Below are 17,564 nucleotides of genomic sequence, written 5' to 3'. Positions count from 1 at the left end.
AGTGCTAACCCAACTTACAAGGGGATTCCCACAGAATCATGAAACACAACACAGATGTACAAAGGAACTCTAAGACATCTATGGCTTTTTCTTTTAATTTTGCACTCTCTGCCTTTTTCCGCTCTATGGCTTTTTCTTACAAACCTCACTGTTTGCCTTTTTCCATGAGACTCAAGACATGACAAAATTAAACAGAAAAATACAAAACAGAAAACATTAAAGGAGAAGAAGAACTGCTAGCTTAGGTAGCTTTGAGAACTCTGTGCCTTGCACTCTCAAATCTTACTCCTTGAATCAAACCATGACTGTTCATCCCTTTTATAGAGAAGTGAAGCTTTCACAGGTGAAACACAAACCCGAGCTCAGCTTCTTTTCCTTCACACAAAACCGGTTCGGCCACTAAGAGAGAAGAGGTAACTCATGCAAAAACCAACATGCAAATACCTCTAGTCCTTCCTTGGTCATCATTCTTCATCAATCCGAGCACTCCATACTTGGCTTCCTCTCCAAGATGGATTTCTGGCCCTTGATGCTTCATGATGATGATGACTTCATCTGCTTCAATCTCTGCCTTCAACCATCACTTCGCCACTCTAGCTACTCCCTGTGGTGGTTGATCAGAATCGAAGACAAGTCACGCCTCCAAGATCTTCCTTGCTGGCCGAATCTTCAATGTCCATTTTGAGCATGAAAAGCTCAATATAACCTCACCAAATCTAACCATATTTGGTGAATATCTCAGCCACAACTCATTTTTATTTTAGTATGTTTTCTTGCCATCATTAGCTTGATGGTCTTGTAGCTTGTTCTTCCCTTGCTTCGGTAGCTCCCTTTTGCTTTCATGGAAGCCATTGTTTCCTGTGTAATAACCGAAGAGAGAAGGAAAGGTAAGAGAGAGGAGAGAGAAGTTTGAACTCAAACTAATGGGTAATAACAAAATGAAATTAAAGTCCCACTTCCCTAGCTTAGAGTGGCGTGTATCATTATGATCACCATCATGTCAATCACACCTTCTCTCTCATGTTCCCCATGCTAGTTTAATTAAATTTCAAATCCTTCAAAAAGTGAGTTGGAATCCATTGGAAGCTTCATGGATTCGGGAAATGCATGGAAGCATTCAATAATTTTGGGCTTGGTTGCAATAAGGATTATTCTTGGCCCAACTAGTAACAATTGCTTTCCTGATGGATTTGGATCAAACATAGGAAGCTTTCTTTGGGCTTGTAGTAACAATATTAATCTAGCCCAGTTAACCATCACAATAATTTAGCCATATATCATTGAATATTTTTGAATCAATGCTGAATTGGAAAGCAAATTCACACTTGGGCTGCAGCATTTTATTTTATTTTATTTTCGGCCCAATTCAATTCCTGCATTACAAAATTATTAATTAACATATAATCAAATAACATTGAATTAATAATTTTGTAATTAAATATTTTAATAATGTTTGTTCATCACAAAAATTAATTTGGAGTTTTCCAAACTCATCATGATTTTTATGAATATCTTGATGATCACCTATTCGTCTTCGGTAAAGAATTAGGGACTGGAATTTCATGTAGTAAACATGTGCATTTTATATAGCTTCATAATCTATTCTGGCATTTATCGGCATCAAGTGAATTGGCTAAATCATTGCCCAATTTTATTGTCAGGTAATGTCCGAACTTGAAAGTCCAATTCATGTACAATTTGGTAAAATCTTATATGGAAAGACAGGAATAATTTGTCAGAGTGTTAATACTGAATTTAAAGAGTTGGTATTGATGTGTGGAGGGCCTAATGAGAAACTCAACTGAAAAGTTAATAAATTGCCTTAGGTCAATTTAATGAGCTATAATATCTTCATCTCACCCAGTTTAATATTTGGAAAAGAAAAAAATTGCAATGAAAAATTATTTTTTTTAGTATGTATTAATTTTCTAATCATGGATACATAATCTGTTTTACGAAATTATTAGGCGTGTTTGAACATACTTATACAGTTGCACTTTTAAGAAAATTTTTTCCTAACCTTTTATTTGTTGCGAAGTTCACCCTTAAAAGTTTTTTTATTGATTATCTTTTCTTTTTTTTTTTCATTGATAATCCTTAACATAATATTTGCAATAACAAACTGGAGGATCACCACAGGGTTGTTCCTGATACACCTTTAGAACGCATGATGAGCCTCCCAACCACAAGGAAGCTGGCATTGAAAAATAAAATTGTCTTTAGCACTGGTGATCATTGGCATGCTCCCACTTTAACTGCAAATATGACATTTGTCAGAGCAGTTTCACAAATAGGGATGTCACTTTATACTATTGAGCACAGACCAAGGTCCTTAACTGGTGACTAGTTTCATGAATTCTTGACAAATTTTGAGGCATTCATTCTTACATAGAAAACCAGGTAACAGTGTTATCTTGTCAATGACACATAAAATGGGCAAGAGGAAAGAAACTTACGAAATTATCCTTTTTCTAAATCTATTCCATTCGATTATCAAATTGTTCTTTTGAAACCAATTTCTGGTGAAGGGTACTTTTCAATTTCAATTGGTTTAATGTAGAATGATGAGACTTCGGTAATTGGCATCTGCTTGCAAGATGTTTATAACAAATACATAAGCATTAAGATAATAAAATCTTAGGCTTAGCTGAAGTGTCGCATAGAGATACTTGAGCTCAAGTAACTATAACTACACTTTAATTTGTAAACTAATTTTTTAGCTTACCGCTATCTATACATAGTTTTATACTTTTCTTAAATGAGTATTACACAGAAAGAATAGCTTATCTGTAAATGTAAAAATAAATAATAATTAAAAACACAACCAATTTTTTAAAGAATTGTTAATATATCTATTTATTTTTATCATTATTAGTTTGGTAATAATAAAGCTATTTATTGTTCAGAGAAGTCTAAATCTTATAAACAACATGAAATTTTGCAACTATAGGATAATATTCAAAGCATAATGCCAAATGAAAAGGAATTTTTCATTACCACTGATAAAAATTCAACCAATGCTTTCTTTCATCAGTTCTAACCTCTCAAGCTTGATGTCTATTGGGGGGGACTTAAATGGAATGTCTCCTGCCTGCTGTTGTAACCAGCAGTGGAATCTTCAAGGTGTTTGCAGACTGTACTTATCCAGTAAAAGACACATTAACCACTGTATTATTCTGATGATCTTGAAAAAACTGTGGCATAGACCTTTCACATAGTCCAGTATTTTTGTATCAGTCTTGATCCTTTCTCACTGTAAATATTTGTATCTAGGTTGTATGCTTTGGACTTCACAACAAATTCTGCATTGTCATGTGAAAAGTTAGTCTAAGATTACTTATCCTGTGCTGTCAGTTTAGAAGTTGGGAAGATTTGACTGAAGATTAGGTAATGGATTCAACAAGGAAAAAGTGCACTTGCAAAAGCAACCTCTTTAAGTGTATTGGCATAGATTTTTAGTAATGGAGGATGATATGAACTCATACCGTGTCCCTTGGAAACTACCAGGGGAGCTATTGGTGGTCATAGAATCAAGGTGCTTCCACCTCTACACTGGGGATCCTATCTTTGATTATCTATCATAAATATCAAAAAGGGTGTTTTTGTAGTTTCATCTTTTTGTGATTACAACTTTTAGCTCAATTCAATTGAACAATAGATGAAAATAATGTAATGTTGCTGCTCTATGTTGAGCTTCTTTATCTAACTCTGACTTATGAAAATACTGTTAGTGTTCTTTTTAAAGGAGACAACCTATATACTTTTTGGTTGAAATACATATAGTTATAGTTCAGTCTCCCTAATTTTTATTGTGCAATGAGTTGCTGCCATTTTACATCCTTTTGGTGCTAATGCTAAGTACCAAGTTATGCCATGCTAAAAGATTTATGTGTAACTTTTTATAACCGCTAGATAAAGTTTCTATATTCCTTGAAAGAAAGATAAAATATTTCATATTCCAAAAAATGTATTCTAGAAATTATCTTTTTAAAGAATTACAATTCAATTTTTTAAAAAAAATTAAGGAGAATAACTCTTATAATAGTAGAATAGCTCTTATATTAGTTCCTTCTACAATGATTGGATTTTGGACCGTTTTTCTTAAAAGAAAATACTAATAGAAATTCACAGAAATTATCTTGGCATGTGAATAACACAATGCAGACACTTTTCTTCCTTCATGAGATCAAAAGCATTGTTAATGTCATCAAATGGCAAATTGTGTGTTATGTAGTCATCAATTTGAATATCCTACATATTAAACATCATATTAGTTCATATTTCTTGCTGAAATATCAAACTAAAAGTAGGTTGGAGTTTGGAACTTAAAATTTATGAGAGAGTGAGTCTTTGAAGTGAAGACTTGCATGTTCCACATGAAAATAAATATAGACAAAGCAATGATCAAACAAAATTATCACAATACTCTTGCTATTACCTTGTTCACATACTTCTCTACTAATAAAGGAATATCAGATTTAGGTTTCCATCTTCCAAATAGAGATCCCTTGAGTGTTCTTCCCATTAAGAATAGTCCATAGTGAGCTGACATCTCAGGCTTCACCTTTGGCACACCAAGTGTTACTATCAAACCCCATCCCTAGGAGAAAAAAGGGGGGAAAATGCAAAATAAAATTAAAGTCTATTAAATAAAAGCCTTTAAATTTCACAAGGAGAGTTTTGGCTACAATGAGTATTACATAACAACAAGACTGCAATGCAGTGGTTATCATGTCAGTGTCGCCTACACATTCGAAAGAAAAATCTGCTCTGCCATCAATAATGTGCTTAATAACCTGAAAATTTTCAACATATAAACGATTGTTACAAATAAACTTGTTTCACAGACATGTAAGTCTTAACCTAGCAGCAGCTATTTGATATGATATATAACCATATATATACTATCTGAAAGGTTAAATTGGATATTTTCTGATGAGATAAACAACAACCTGAGCAATAAGTTCTTGGTAGGAACTCGGGTCAACAACTTCTGTAAATCCAAAAGCTTTTGCTACGGCAACAACAAACAATAACAAATAATGAACCAAGGATTGTGCTAGGTGAAAAAACAATATTCAGATTGATTTCAGGACTGATTTTGGCACCTTTTTCACATTTCTGTGGATTCTTACCCACGCCAATTATTCAAGATGCTCCCCTTAGTTTTGCACCTTGTGCAACCTAATTAAAGGAGAATTCATAAATTATCTTGTTGTTTGGAAATGATAATTAGTAATCAATTGAGAATTGAAAAGTTAAGACAGACAGAGTTATTCTCTGCACTTACAGAAAGGCCAACAGTTCCAAGACCAAATATCACCACAGTTGATCTTTTGTCACATTAGCAACATTCCATGCTGTGCCTAGACCTTCCATGAGTGACATAATCAATCAGAAACCGAAAATTTATCAATGGAATTAAGAGTTATGAATTTATGATACTCTACTCTGAGAGATTGCATTATTGAGACTCTTTCCTTGGCCATAATTGAACTCATTCGCCAAATCATCAACATCATCCACATCTTCATCTCCATCCACTCGAGGACTCCCTGAAATCCAAAGATGATTCCTTCAATTCAATTCAAAGTTAAGACAAAGGATCATCAGAGTCCAAAACAGAAAAATAGAAAACACATATGTACAAAGTAAACTACCTTTGTGCCTTTTGTATCTAGTCTTGCACTGGAGGCAACATTGGTATATCCTTTTACTCGTATTCATAACAAGGACGAAAAACTAGAAATGCACATTCATTGCAAGCAACAAAGACATCGCCGTTGTCTGTTAATCCAACATTTTCACCACAAATTTGACAGATTGATCCATTCAAATTCTTTAGGGGTTTAGGGTACAGAATAAAAGGCATTTCACAAGTTGAATTACATCAATAGAATTTAAACCAGATTAGCTTCATCAAACTCTTATAAACTGATAAACAAAACTAGTCATTTACCATCCAAAGGAAATGCTCAAGCAGGACTAGTTCGAATCTTAGAATGGAAATTAGTTTGACTTCATTACAATCTTTGTGATGTATAATAAAAAAAAAGTTAAGTTTAATTCATTAACAATTAGCAATAATATCACTATATAAGTACATAGATCTATAAGAAAAATATCCAATCTCATTCACATTCACATCAATCGCAAAACTCCATGAAAAGAAACATATCAATAACATCACATTCACATCAATCGCATTATGTGACTTTTCTAAAGTCAAAACCAATCCAAAACTCCTGATTCCCATAATTCTTTGAGACAAAGTGAAGTTGAAGGTACCAATGAAGCAAATGAAGACTCTCATAATAAGGACCACAGGCTCAGAGCTCAAAAGAAAAGGAATAAGAGAAAGAAGAAAGCTTCAGGGTCCAACAAGGCAATTGATATAAACAGGTTTATCATTTTTTCCAATGTGAAATTTAATATTATCTTCATGGACTCATTTTAACTTTATGACCGAGTAGAATTTGGATTATTTTATGATGTATTTAAGGCTTTTGAATTCATCTCTTCATTTTCATTTAGTTATAGAATGAAGCATTGGTCACTGCTCCATTTTAATCCCAACCTCAATACAGTTCCTGAAACTTAATCGAATTAATGTGTAGATAAGCTTGATTTGTTTGTATTTCTATTAACAAGTTTTGGCTGTCATCTTGTCCACATGATTGAAAGCTTTATGCATTCTATGTCGGTTTAGAAAGCAAGTTTCATCTGTTCATTTTTTTTACCATAAGAATGCACTATGTAACTTGATAGTATTCAACTAGAAGTCTAGAAGATATATCTAATCAGAGGGTCTACCAACCCAATTGTTTTTCTGTCATCAAAAGCTAATCAAGGATTTGTTTCTAATGAAATTAGATGTGCATTAAGACATTATGCAGCATATGAAAAATAAAACTGTGATGTAAATTAAGTTTTCTATTAAAAAATTACATTCACAGTTTTGGAAACATATGCAGATAAAATAAAAATTCAACAATTTGTCAAAATTAACAACTAATATCAAATCACATAAATCAAACCAAATTACCCTAATTACAAAAATCACACTAATGCTATAATAATTCAAATCACAGAAATCATAGGGAGGGAATTACCGGAAGGGAGAGGCTGATAACAGTGATGAAGAATGAGGAAACAAGATGGTGATGCTCTATGACGCGACGATGACCTCGATTGTGAGACAAGAGAGGAGAGAATGAGAGATTTTGCGTGCGACGCACAGTGAGACAGATGAGAGAGATCGAGTAGAGAGAGACAGAGAGAGAGGATAGGAAGAGGAGAGAAGAAGTTGAAGAATACTGAAACCTTCAGAGGCGTGAAGTGGGGGGTTTCTGAACCCAGATGAAGAACAATTTTGATTTTTTATTTCTTTAATATGTTTAACCCAGATGAAGAACAATTTTGATTTTTTATTTTTTTAATATGTTTTTGTTTTGTTGTTTTAATTATTTTAAATTATAAAATTAGGATTAATTAAATTTTAAAATTTATTTAAAAAGGTATTTTTGTCTAATCAAATAAAGGAAGGATGTTTAAGACTTTTTATAAAATTAAATAAAAAATATATTTTATTTTAATTTAATTAAAGGGGTGTATTAGTAAAAGTGGTGATATAATATATATTTAAAAAAATAAATACTAATGTGAAAAATAAATTCTACGTGACTTGTTATTACTTGTTCGTATTTTAAATATATCGATACGTATGAATTTATCATCGTATTGTAGCAAATACTTTTTTTTTTTCTTTTGGAGTTTTGAGCTGCGATTTCTGCTTCAAGTGCTAGTTGTTGTTTGTTATGTAAGAAGGTAAAAATTGAGAATCAATAATTTCTTTTTTGTGATGATTATGGTTTTTGGATTACGTGGGGCTTTGCTTGAATGAGAGAAAAGGGCAGATTGTTGGGTTAGAAAAATTCGTATTTGATGAATAATTTTGTAAAAAATACTGGTAGAAGAATACTAAAGAGGGTTGAAAATTAAAGATGGTTAGTGGTGGAGTTAATTTTAGAATTTAACATGTTTATTAAATGAAGTTTAACAAAAATTTAATATTAGATTTTTTTGTTGAATATAATTTATTTTTTATAAGTATAAAATGTATTTAATTCTTTCGTGGTTAATTTTATCGGCATCCCGAATCTTTCATTATTGAAAATGGCTATGTACTCATATTATATCTAAATTTTAAAATTTAAATATTTAAAAAGAACTCCCTATTTGTATGATGAAAATTTGATAAAAAGTCCGGTGACACTCTTCCGAAAAAATCTTACTCTCCAATTTGGATCGATTCAAGCAGGTCCAAACAAACTTAACCATTTCGAAACATCCTCTATCCAAATATTTCTTATTCTAACTACTTTTGAACTCAAAAGAATAAGATATATCTTGAGATAAGATGTCAAACACACATATAAAAGAGAATATCATCCTTTCTCCGGTATGATCATCTTAATCCTAATATTTACTCTTATCTTTCTTATTCTGTTCTAAGAAGTCGAAAGATCCAGTGCCGATCCAAACGGGTTCCCGATTCTCACCCTCATCGGGTACAGGTAACATCCTGTACAGCACTCAAGGGAGAGTATAAATCCAAAATGGCATCACTTTTTGTACCTACCATTTTACATGCTTTTGTTATACTAATTTATGTTTGCGGAGAGTGATAGAGCGAAAAATAGTGACGAAGCTGATCAATGACTTGTTGAACACTGAATACTACATATAAAGGAGAAACATGCTTATCATGAAATATCCCAATGTGATTCAGTGCTAATCATAATAAAGAAAAAGTTATACAAGAAAGAAAAAGAATGGTGAGGCTTCCTCGTGACAACTTATTTCTCTCCTTTATTATCCTTTCGTTTTCTTCTTTCATTGATCAAACACTGACTGTGTCTCAGTGCTATCATCAACTTAATTTATTATACTCCAAAAATTTTCAACACGAGACCAATATTTCACATTGAGCGATCAGATAGAGTGCAGCGTATGGACCCTTGGTAAAAATTTCTGTCTAAGTGTGAAAATTAATTCAATTCTTTATAATGAAGCTTCCATATCTACATTCTGTTAGAAATAATTTTAGATATAATAATCTAATAAATGATTATTACAAGATTGATAAATATATAATATCATATATAATAATGCTCAACCGAAAGACATGAAATCAATACTTTGAATCAAAGTTGATGTGTATCCTTAGAGATATAATTATTTATATATATAGAGGCTGAATTAGTTTTGATAATTTGTCTTGATAATATGTGGAAATTGGTCAGGTATAGTTTAAATTTTATATATTTAATATATAATGTTCTGTAAAAATTTAGAATAGATGATCATAGAATAGGTTGAAATGTTCAAAAATGTTCAATGATTAACACTTTTAATGATGAATATGATGTGAATTANATATTGAGTAAGTGGATGATAATTTTGTTGACCTAAAATAAAGAATTTAGGTTGAAATTGTGTAACGAGAAATTTAATAAGTTTGGAAAAAAATAATTTCATGTCAGAATTTTTATGATTACGTGAAAAATCTAAAATTTAATCTTTGTTGAATTCTAAAAAAAGTTAGCATCAAACAACAATTAAAAAAACTTATACACAAATTTAAAATATTAAAAAAACTTTTATTTAAAGAAACATATTAAATATATAATTATTATTCATACACCTCCTCTTATCCGTTACGTTTTATAAAAAAGTAGTTTCATAATAGTATCTAATAGAAAAGTTATTTGCATATAGAAAGATTAAGCATAATATTTCATTTTAAATACACCCATGTCGTCATAAAGATAAAAAAGGATCCATAAATTTCTTATACTACATTTGTTGAAAATGCATGTTTATCATTCATTTATGTTTAGGTTAATATTAATCATAAACGAATAAACTAACTTGACATTCTCAAAGATTGAGTTAGAATGATAAAACTGTCTAAAACATTTAACAAAAATAATGTCGAATGAATTGTTATTTTGGATAATTTTATTAAATTAGCTCAATTTTTAACGGCTATCAATACGCAAATCTTTTAGAATTAGAAATAATAATTTATTTATTCGTTATTATGTGTACAAATAATGAGTGGTTTACACAAAAATGTCAAATCTAGAAACGTCTTTGAAATTAAACTTATACGGTAGAACATCTTTCTTGATCAACAGTAAATTTGCCTATGATATTGTAAACCAAAAAGAAAATTGCCGAATATATAATGTTCTTTCCTTGAACGTTTATATTAGCCATAGATATAGATGTCCTTTACAATTACCCTTTGCTATTGAAGTTTCACTATTCTCCAACCGAAATGACAATTATAACCCTAATCCATCATCTCACATATCTCACTAACTCCGTAAGGGATATTTTGTGAAAATCAAATCGATCAAACGAGAGTAGCACGTTTCACGCCAAAATAAAATTAAAGACGCAGCAGAAGCAAAGTTGGTATAAAAATATTCTCTTTATAACTGTATCTCTTTAGTTTTTCTCTTAATTCACGAAAGTAATATATGTTGTTAATTTGTTATATATGAGCTTCAAGAATACTAAAGTGTAAATTGAAGAGCATAGTTATAAGCTTTAGTGTTGGACACTCATCAGCATGTAAAAAAAAATATGCCAATTGTGAACACTAATATTCACTATATGGATCCTATAAATAATTACAAGATCCATGCATTGCATTGCCAAAAACTAAGGGGGTTAAGGACTAGGGAGCATTTGCTATTGTAGTATAGCCTTAAGCAAGATCCATCGTCACCATGGCACAAACCATTGGAGCTTCAGGTGCCACTCATCTGATCAAATCTCAGCTTCGAGGCCCCTTTGACCATGATGACTCTCAAATACTTGAAAAAGTTTACATCACCCACCTTCATGATGATAAAAGTTGTGATACTGGAAGTCTTTACAACATTGTTACCAATGTTCTTACTAAGGTAAATTATTATTCGTTAATTACTTCCTTTAATGAACTAGTTATAACTTCGTAATTCATTTAATTTATACTATGAAGAGTTCTATTACAATAGTGTAGCACTAATATTATTATTGGTCATTATGGCAGAATGGCAGAGCTGCTCCTGTGACTGGTTTTCAACAACCAGATTTTCGGACACTCAAGCTGATTTCTTGTCAGGTTAATTAATTTATTTGATGGAAGATAATTAGATTAAAAGAAAACATATATCTAACTTAAAATATAATGTATTTACAATTGCATTCAATTAAATATATAACTTTCCTCATATCAATAAGAATAACTATTTTTTATGTTAAATGCGTGAATCATTGTTTAAAATAATGGATATAATTAAACGACCATACAATACATTTTACACCTTGAGTAGGTTAAAATTAAACTCTTATTTGTATATGAATAACAATACAGATGATAAAAACTCCTGGTGAAGAGAAGTATGTGCACCAAACAACAATGTGGATATTGCAGCAACTGAAGGCGTATTCATGGGACGCAAAGGCAGTAATAACTGTGGCTGCATTTGCTTTGGAGTATGGGAATCTTGTGTACCTTAAAGAGATAAATCAAAGCAGCGTGGACCAGGTTGCAAACTCACTGAAGCAACTAAACCAAGTGGAAAGCAGGAGTGTGAGTAATGAAGCTACCAAGTTGGTGAGTGTGGTTCTGGAAGCACTTCATCACGTGATAGAATGGGCAAAATGGTCTTCTAATGGCTATGACACTGAGGATGTTCCTTCTTTGTCTCGTGCATTGCAAGAGATCCCATTTATTGTCTATTGGACAATTGCTTCCCTTGTTGCCTGTACTGCCAACATTGTTGTTGCCTCGTAAGTTTTTTTTTTTCCCTTATTCTTCTCCTTTTTTTTTAGATATATAATATCTAATATGGTTTGAATAATTTTTATAGTTAACTTAAATATTTCAAAATAAATATTCATTATTTTTGAAATTAAAAACAAAAATTTCTCTTAACAAACATAAGATATCATGTCATCAACTATTTTTTTTAAATTTAAACGAATAGAAAAAGATATATAATTGATTATATCTCTCATACTAATACTAAGACAAATTAAATTTTAATATATTATCTCATATGATACTGTTTTTAGATATTTTTTTAAATAATTGAGAGTTTTATTTTTTTTTAATTATTTTGTTGAAATTGAAATATATATTATATTTTTTGAGAATAATAAAAAATAAAAATAAAGTTCTTAATTTAAAAATTAAGAAGATAATTAAGAAAATAATTAAAAAATAAGTTAGAATTCTGATAACTTTTTCATTCCAAAAATAGTGCAGTTATGCAATATAACAATGTATCTTTTTAAGAGAGATAGTATTATTACATTTGTATACATTATCAAAATTGAATTAATGTAGAGTTAGATAACTGCAATTGGACATTTTGTTTCAGGGACTATGCATTGTCAAAATTCACAGAAAAGCTTTATTCATTTGATGAAAGTCTGAATCGACATCTGACATCGAGCCGGGAGGAAATTGGTGCAGTCCTTAACTAACTAATACTTTGATGTATAACGAACTATTGGAACATTTATTAATTTGGGACTAATAATAAGTAATGATATATCGACTTGCTACATGTTGCAGCTGCCCTTGATGATTACCAGAGGCGTTGGAAGAGATTTTACAATCCTAAAGATGTCGTGGAACTCTTGAAGCTTCTCGTCCACCGCACTGGAACGCCGCTTCCACAATTATTTGATGGCACCACCAAAACCAAATTCGTAAGCACCACTAATTAACTCCCACCCGCACTAAACCATTTATATGCTTCGTTATTATTTTGAGAAAATATCATTTCCCTCCCTACTAAATGTTAAAATGACACTCTTCTCCTTTTCATTTATAAAATGGATATTCCCTTCTCTTATAACTTTTAAAAAATCTCATTTTTAATCTATTTTAAATTTTGTGTTAACTACTTTATCTATTTTTCAAAAAAAATTATTTTTTATAAAAATACCCTTTAACAAAAATTTTATTTTTTTATCATTAAATTTTACTTACCAAATAATACCTTTTAATAAATTATTTTAGTAAGCAAAAAAATTATTAACAAAAATTTTGGTAAAATCATAATTTAATAATTAAAAAATTATTGAAAGATATTTTAAAAAAAATAATTTAATTATTAATTTTTTTTAAAATATTTTGGTAAAAATACAATTTAATTAATAAAAAAATAATTTATTAAAAGATATTTTGGTAAGCAAAATTTAATGATAAAAAAATAAAATTTTTGCTAAAAGATATTTTTGTAAAAAAATAATTTATTTTTTTTTAAAAATGGATAAAGTTAACATTAGTTAAGACAAAATTTAAAATAGATTAAAGAAGAAATTTTTTAAAAGTTATAAAGAAAAAAAATATACATTTTATAAATAGAAAGAAGAGAAGCGTCATTTTAATATTTCGTAAGGGAGGGGAATGATATTTTTTCTATTATTTTCCCTTTGTTTCTTATCTCTGATTGTGTTTATAAAAAGTAGAGAAAAACTTAAGAAACTAGTAATGATACACTAGTTAAATTTAATGGCGTAATGTCAAATATTGCTTCTCTCTCTTTCAATTGCAAAAATATTAAATGAGTTGAAAAGGTTTCAATAAATAGAGAATACAAAAGAAGAAAAATAATAGGAAAAAAGTAGTTTAAGAAATTTTTAAATGTACCTAATCGTATATTTTTTATTTCATTTTATTAATTACAATATATTTTTTATTTTTAGTGATCTAAGGATTAAATTAATAATTAAATGATTCAATAATGTAATATAAAAATATTATTCATATACCATAATTATTAATTACTAAAATTAATTACTAATATATTTATGTATAAATACATGCATGATTTAATTTATTTTTTATATATATTTATATTTTAACATATATTTTATACTGTTAGTAGTCAATTTTAGTGATTGATTTTAATATACATTTAGTACAATCGAATCCAATAATATAACCGATTTAATTATTGTCGGTATTGATAACTATGATCTTGGGTGGGGCGCAAAGAAACATAAGTACATATTAACTAATCATTATGTCTTCATTCACACAGGATATTGATATCTTGAGGGGTAACAATGTGCTACTATTTATTTCAAGTTTGGACAAGATTGAAGATGAGATTCAGCTTTTGAATTCTCTGTATCTTAGACTGGAATCGCATCCAAATGATGTAGTAAAAACCTTTAGGAAAGGTGATTTCAAGATTTTATGGGTCCCAATTGTGAGAGAATGGGACGATGTGCTCAACAATAAATTCACCCGCCTGAAAAACCATAACATCAAATGGTATGCATTGGAACAATCCACCACCTTAGCAGATGCTGGCTTAATTAGAGAGAGATTGAATTACCGGGGAAAACCTATTGTCACGGTGTTTGATTCTTCTGGTCACATACTTAATGAAGATGCAATGGACTTGATCTTTCAATGGGGGATTGATGCATTCCCATTCAGGAAAGAAGATGGTGATGAACTTGTTAAGAAATGGAAGTGGTTCTGGGATGTTACAAGGAAAGTCAACCTTGGAATTCAGGTAATAACTCATATTGATTATTTAAGAGAAATTTGTAATTTATCATTTTCGACTATGTCTTGTCTGTTCGATATATACTATATAGTAATTTATATACTTCTATATGATAATTTTTTTAGATAACTACGTAGTTTTATCATATAATGGCTGTCTTAAATATATAATTATTTATGTATTTTTATGTCAACAAATTTTATGTTAAATAATTTTTAAAATAATAATCATGGTTACATGTATATAAAATCAACAACTAAATTAATTATTTGTCTATTTATATAAAATATATGTTAAAATGTAAAATAAATATTAAAAATAAATAAAACAACATAAATAATTTATGTATAGAATATCTGATATCTTATTTGATGACTTCTTTGTATGCGCATAGTATTTTTGTTAATGAATTGTCTTTTTTTATGTTAGTTTATATCCATGGACATCGGTATTATCTAGTTAAATTGGATTAAATAATAGAGACATGTATAATTACTAAATAGGTGTGCATTACTTGTGATTTAATTTTAGGAGGTGAAAGGGGACAGGTATATTTTCATCTATGGTGGTGGTGATAGCAAGTGGATGAATAACTTCACATTTGCATTGGATAAGTTGAGAAAGCACGAAACTATCACAGGCATAGATGCTATAATAGAGCACTACCAATTGGGAAAGACAGATCCAAAGGTGGTTCCTCGTTTTTGGATTGAAATAGAAAGCAAGAAACTGAAGAAGCACGAGGGTGCCTTAGATTGTGAGATACAAAGGATAGTGAAGAGCTTGCTCTGCCTCAAACAAGATCCACAAGGATGGGTTATTCTCACCAAAGGGTATAATGTGAAGGTTTTGGGTCATGGCGAACCCATGTATAAAACTGTGGAGGAGTTTGACAAGTGGCAAGACAAAGTGCTTCAAAAAGAAGGATTTGACATTGCTTTCAAAGAGTACTATGATATTAAGCTCAAAGAGTTTGAAGCTCTTCAGCCATGTTCGGTTGTCAATGTTGATGACTATAATGCAAATGTCATAGCTACCATAACATGCCCAAATCCCACTTGTGGTCGGGTCATGGAGGTCACTTCTGTTAATTACAAGTGTTGCCACCGTGATGCTTCAGCTTAGTGTGACTGCCAAGATCTGAATCTTCAAATTCCTCTCTGAGTTTGATATTGGACAAATTAAAACTTTATATATGGTTATTGTAATTTTCTATTTAGTTTCTATGTTTGTGTTTAAGTCGAGACAAGATGAGTGTTTGGTGCCATACAATAACTTGACGTACCCCTTTTGGAGAATGGGTAGAAAATAAGTAACGGCTTCGCTTTATCTTGTTTGTTATTATTGAATTTAATAAAATTAGCATTATTATATATTTCTGTTTTAATAAATAAAGTGTGCAACTAATACTTTTTTGTTATATATGTTTTTTTTTAAAAGATAATTTTCATTGATAAAATAAAATATAAAAATTACTCGAGTCTTTAGTATTAAGAAAGAGAGAATTTCAAAAAAAAAAAAAAGAGACAGAGAGACAAAGAAACCAATACCATATTCCTAAATTTTGGAGAGAGCTAATCTTCCTAAATACTATATATGCTTTTTGTTGCTTTGGTCTTCTTGGTGATTTATTCTTTGTTACTTTTCAATATTCTGGTTCTCCTTGCCATTGGCACTTATGAGTAAGTAAAAGTATGATATATAGATTAGATAAATTACTTGACAATTAACGATTTTTTACGATTAATATTATTTAATTAATTAGTTAATTTTAAATAATTATGTATTATTGCATATGTCAAATTATTTCACACGTATCATAGTTTTAAATTAATTTAATATTTTTTATTTGATATTCATACGTGTGCTGATTGAATTGGCAAGGACAGTATTAAGTATGTACTACCAAGATTATTTCCTCTTCTTAGATACTTCTCTTTTGATGCTGGTTAAATTGATTAATAGTGATATTAGAGAGATTCGAACGGCCAATACTTTTGTAGGTAGAGGTGTTCACGGAGTTATAGGTGTGTAGTTCTTTTGTTTCTTGGATTTTTTTTTTGGTGACTGAAATAAATTAAACAAAAAAAAAAAAACACAAAACAAACAAAATAAGAAACTGCTTAAATAGAGGGGCAGTCCCGTTTAAGACTACTCTTAAATTCTTTCTAAGGTGAAAGAAGCTCTACATGCGAAAGTTGTAACTTCATCGCCATCTTTGCCATAGTATCTGCCACCGTGTTTGCATCTCTCATAATCAAACGAAAGTCAACACGCCAATTCCAATGCATGATATCTCTTATTTTGAGCACCAATGGATCTATAAACCCAAAACCATCTTGAGTAACAAGATTAAATGCTTCCACACAATCCGTCTCACAAATAACATTTCGTTGACCCACATCCCAAGCTAAGAGATATCCTCTCCAAATAACAAACAATTCTCCTTGAAGAATACTATTACTCTCAATCATTCCCAAACACCCCCTTTGCCAACTCCCATTACAATCTCTAATAACACAAGCAAAACCAACACTATCACCCGAACCAAAATAACTAGCATCACAATTAATCTTAAAAGTACCAATGGATGGGGGATTCCAAAAATCATTTAGAGTAGAGGGAAGGGACATACGTTGTAATTCAAAAATATTCCTAAGCTCCTTTTCTGAAGTTAATGCCAGACAAATCACTTTTTCCGGAGGCCAAGTTTCATGGGGATTAAATATGTCATTATTCCTTGCTCGCCATATCCACCAAAGTCCCGAAAAGAACTTGAACGGATGCTCTCTGCGATGATACAAGAACCAGTTCTTCAAATTCAAAGGATGACAAGAAATATCCAACCTATGCTAGACAAGCTGAGCTTTTGGACAATCCCGAATACAATGTAAAACCGATTCCTGGCTAGAAAGACATCTTGGACACCTATCCGATGACGACATCCCTCTTCTAAAGCAAAAACTTGCA

At 30.5% G+C, this 17,564-nt stretch overlaps 1 protein-coding gene and 1 pseudogene across 1 annotated transcript; one reads left to right on the top strand and one right to left on the bottom strand.

Moving 5' to 3' along the window:
- Positions 1-4,134: 4,134 nt before the first annotated feature.
- On the bottom strand, positions 4,135-8,583 carry LOC107466263 (alcohol dehydrogenase-like 6; annotated as a pseudogene).
- A 2,162-nt stretch (positions 8,584-10,745) lies between these two features.
- Positions 10,746-15,967, top strand: LOC107466272 (protein SIEVE ELEMENT OCCLUSION B). Its single transcript, XM_016085257.3, has 7 exons — positions 10,746-10,979; positions 11,108-11,179; positions 11,432-11,850; positions 12,444-12,532; positions 12,641-12,777; positions 14,118-14,600; positions 15,126-15,967. The coding sequence occupies exons 1-7, from the start codon at positions 10,803-10,805 to the stop codon at positions 15,717-15,719; spliced, it is 1,971 nt and encodes a 656-aa protein (XP_015940743.1). The 5' UTR covers positions 10,746-10,802; the 3' UTR covers positions 15,720-15,967.
- Positions 15,968-17,564: the final 1,597 nt, after the last annotated feature.

Source organism: Arachis duranensis, chromosome 9, assembly GCF_000817695.3.
Source record: "Arachis duranensis cultivar V14167 chromosome 9, aradu.V14167.gnm2.J7QH, whole genome shotgun sequence".
Lineage (NCBI taxonomy): Eukaryota > Viridiplantae > Streptophyta > Magnoliopsida > Fabales > Fabaceae > Arachis > Arachis duranensis.
The sequence above is the reverse complement of the archived record's forward strand: the minus strand, read 5'-3'. Positions and strand labels throughout refer to the sequence as shown.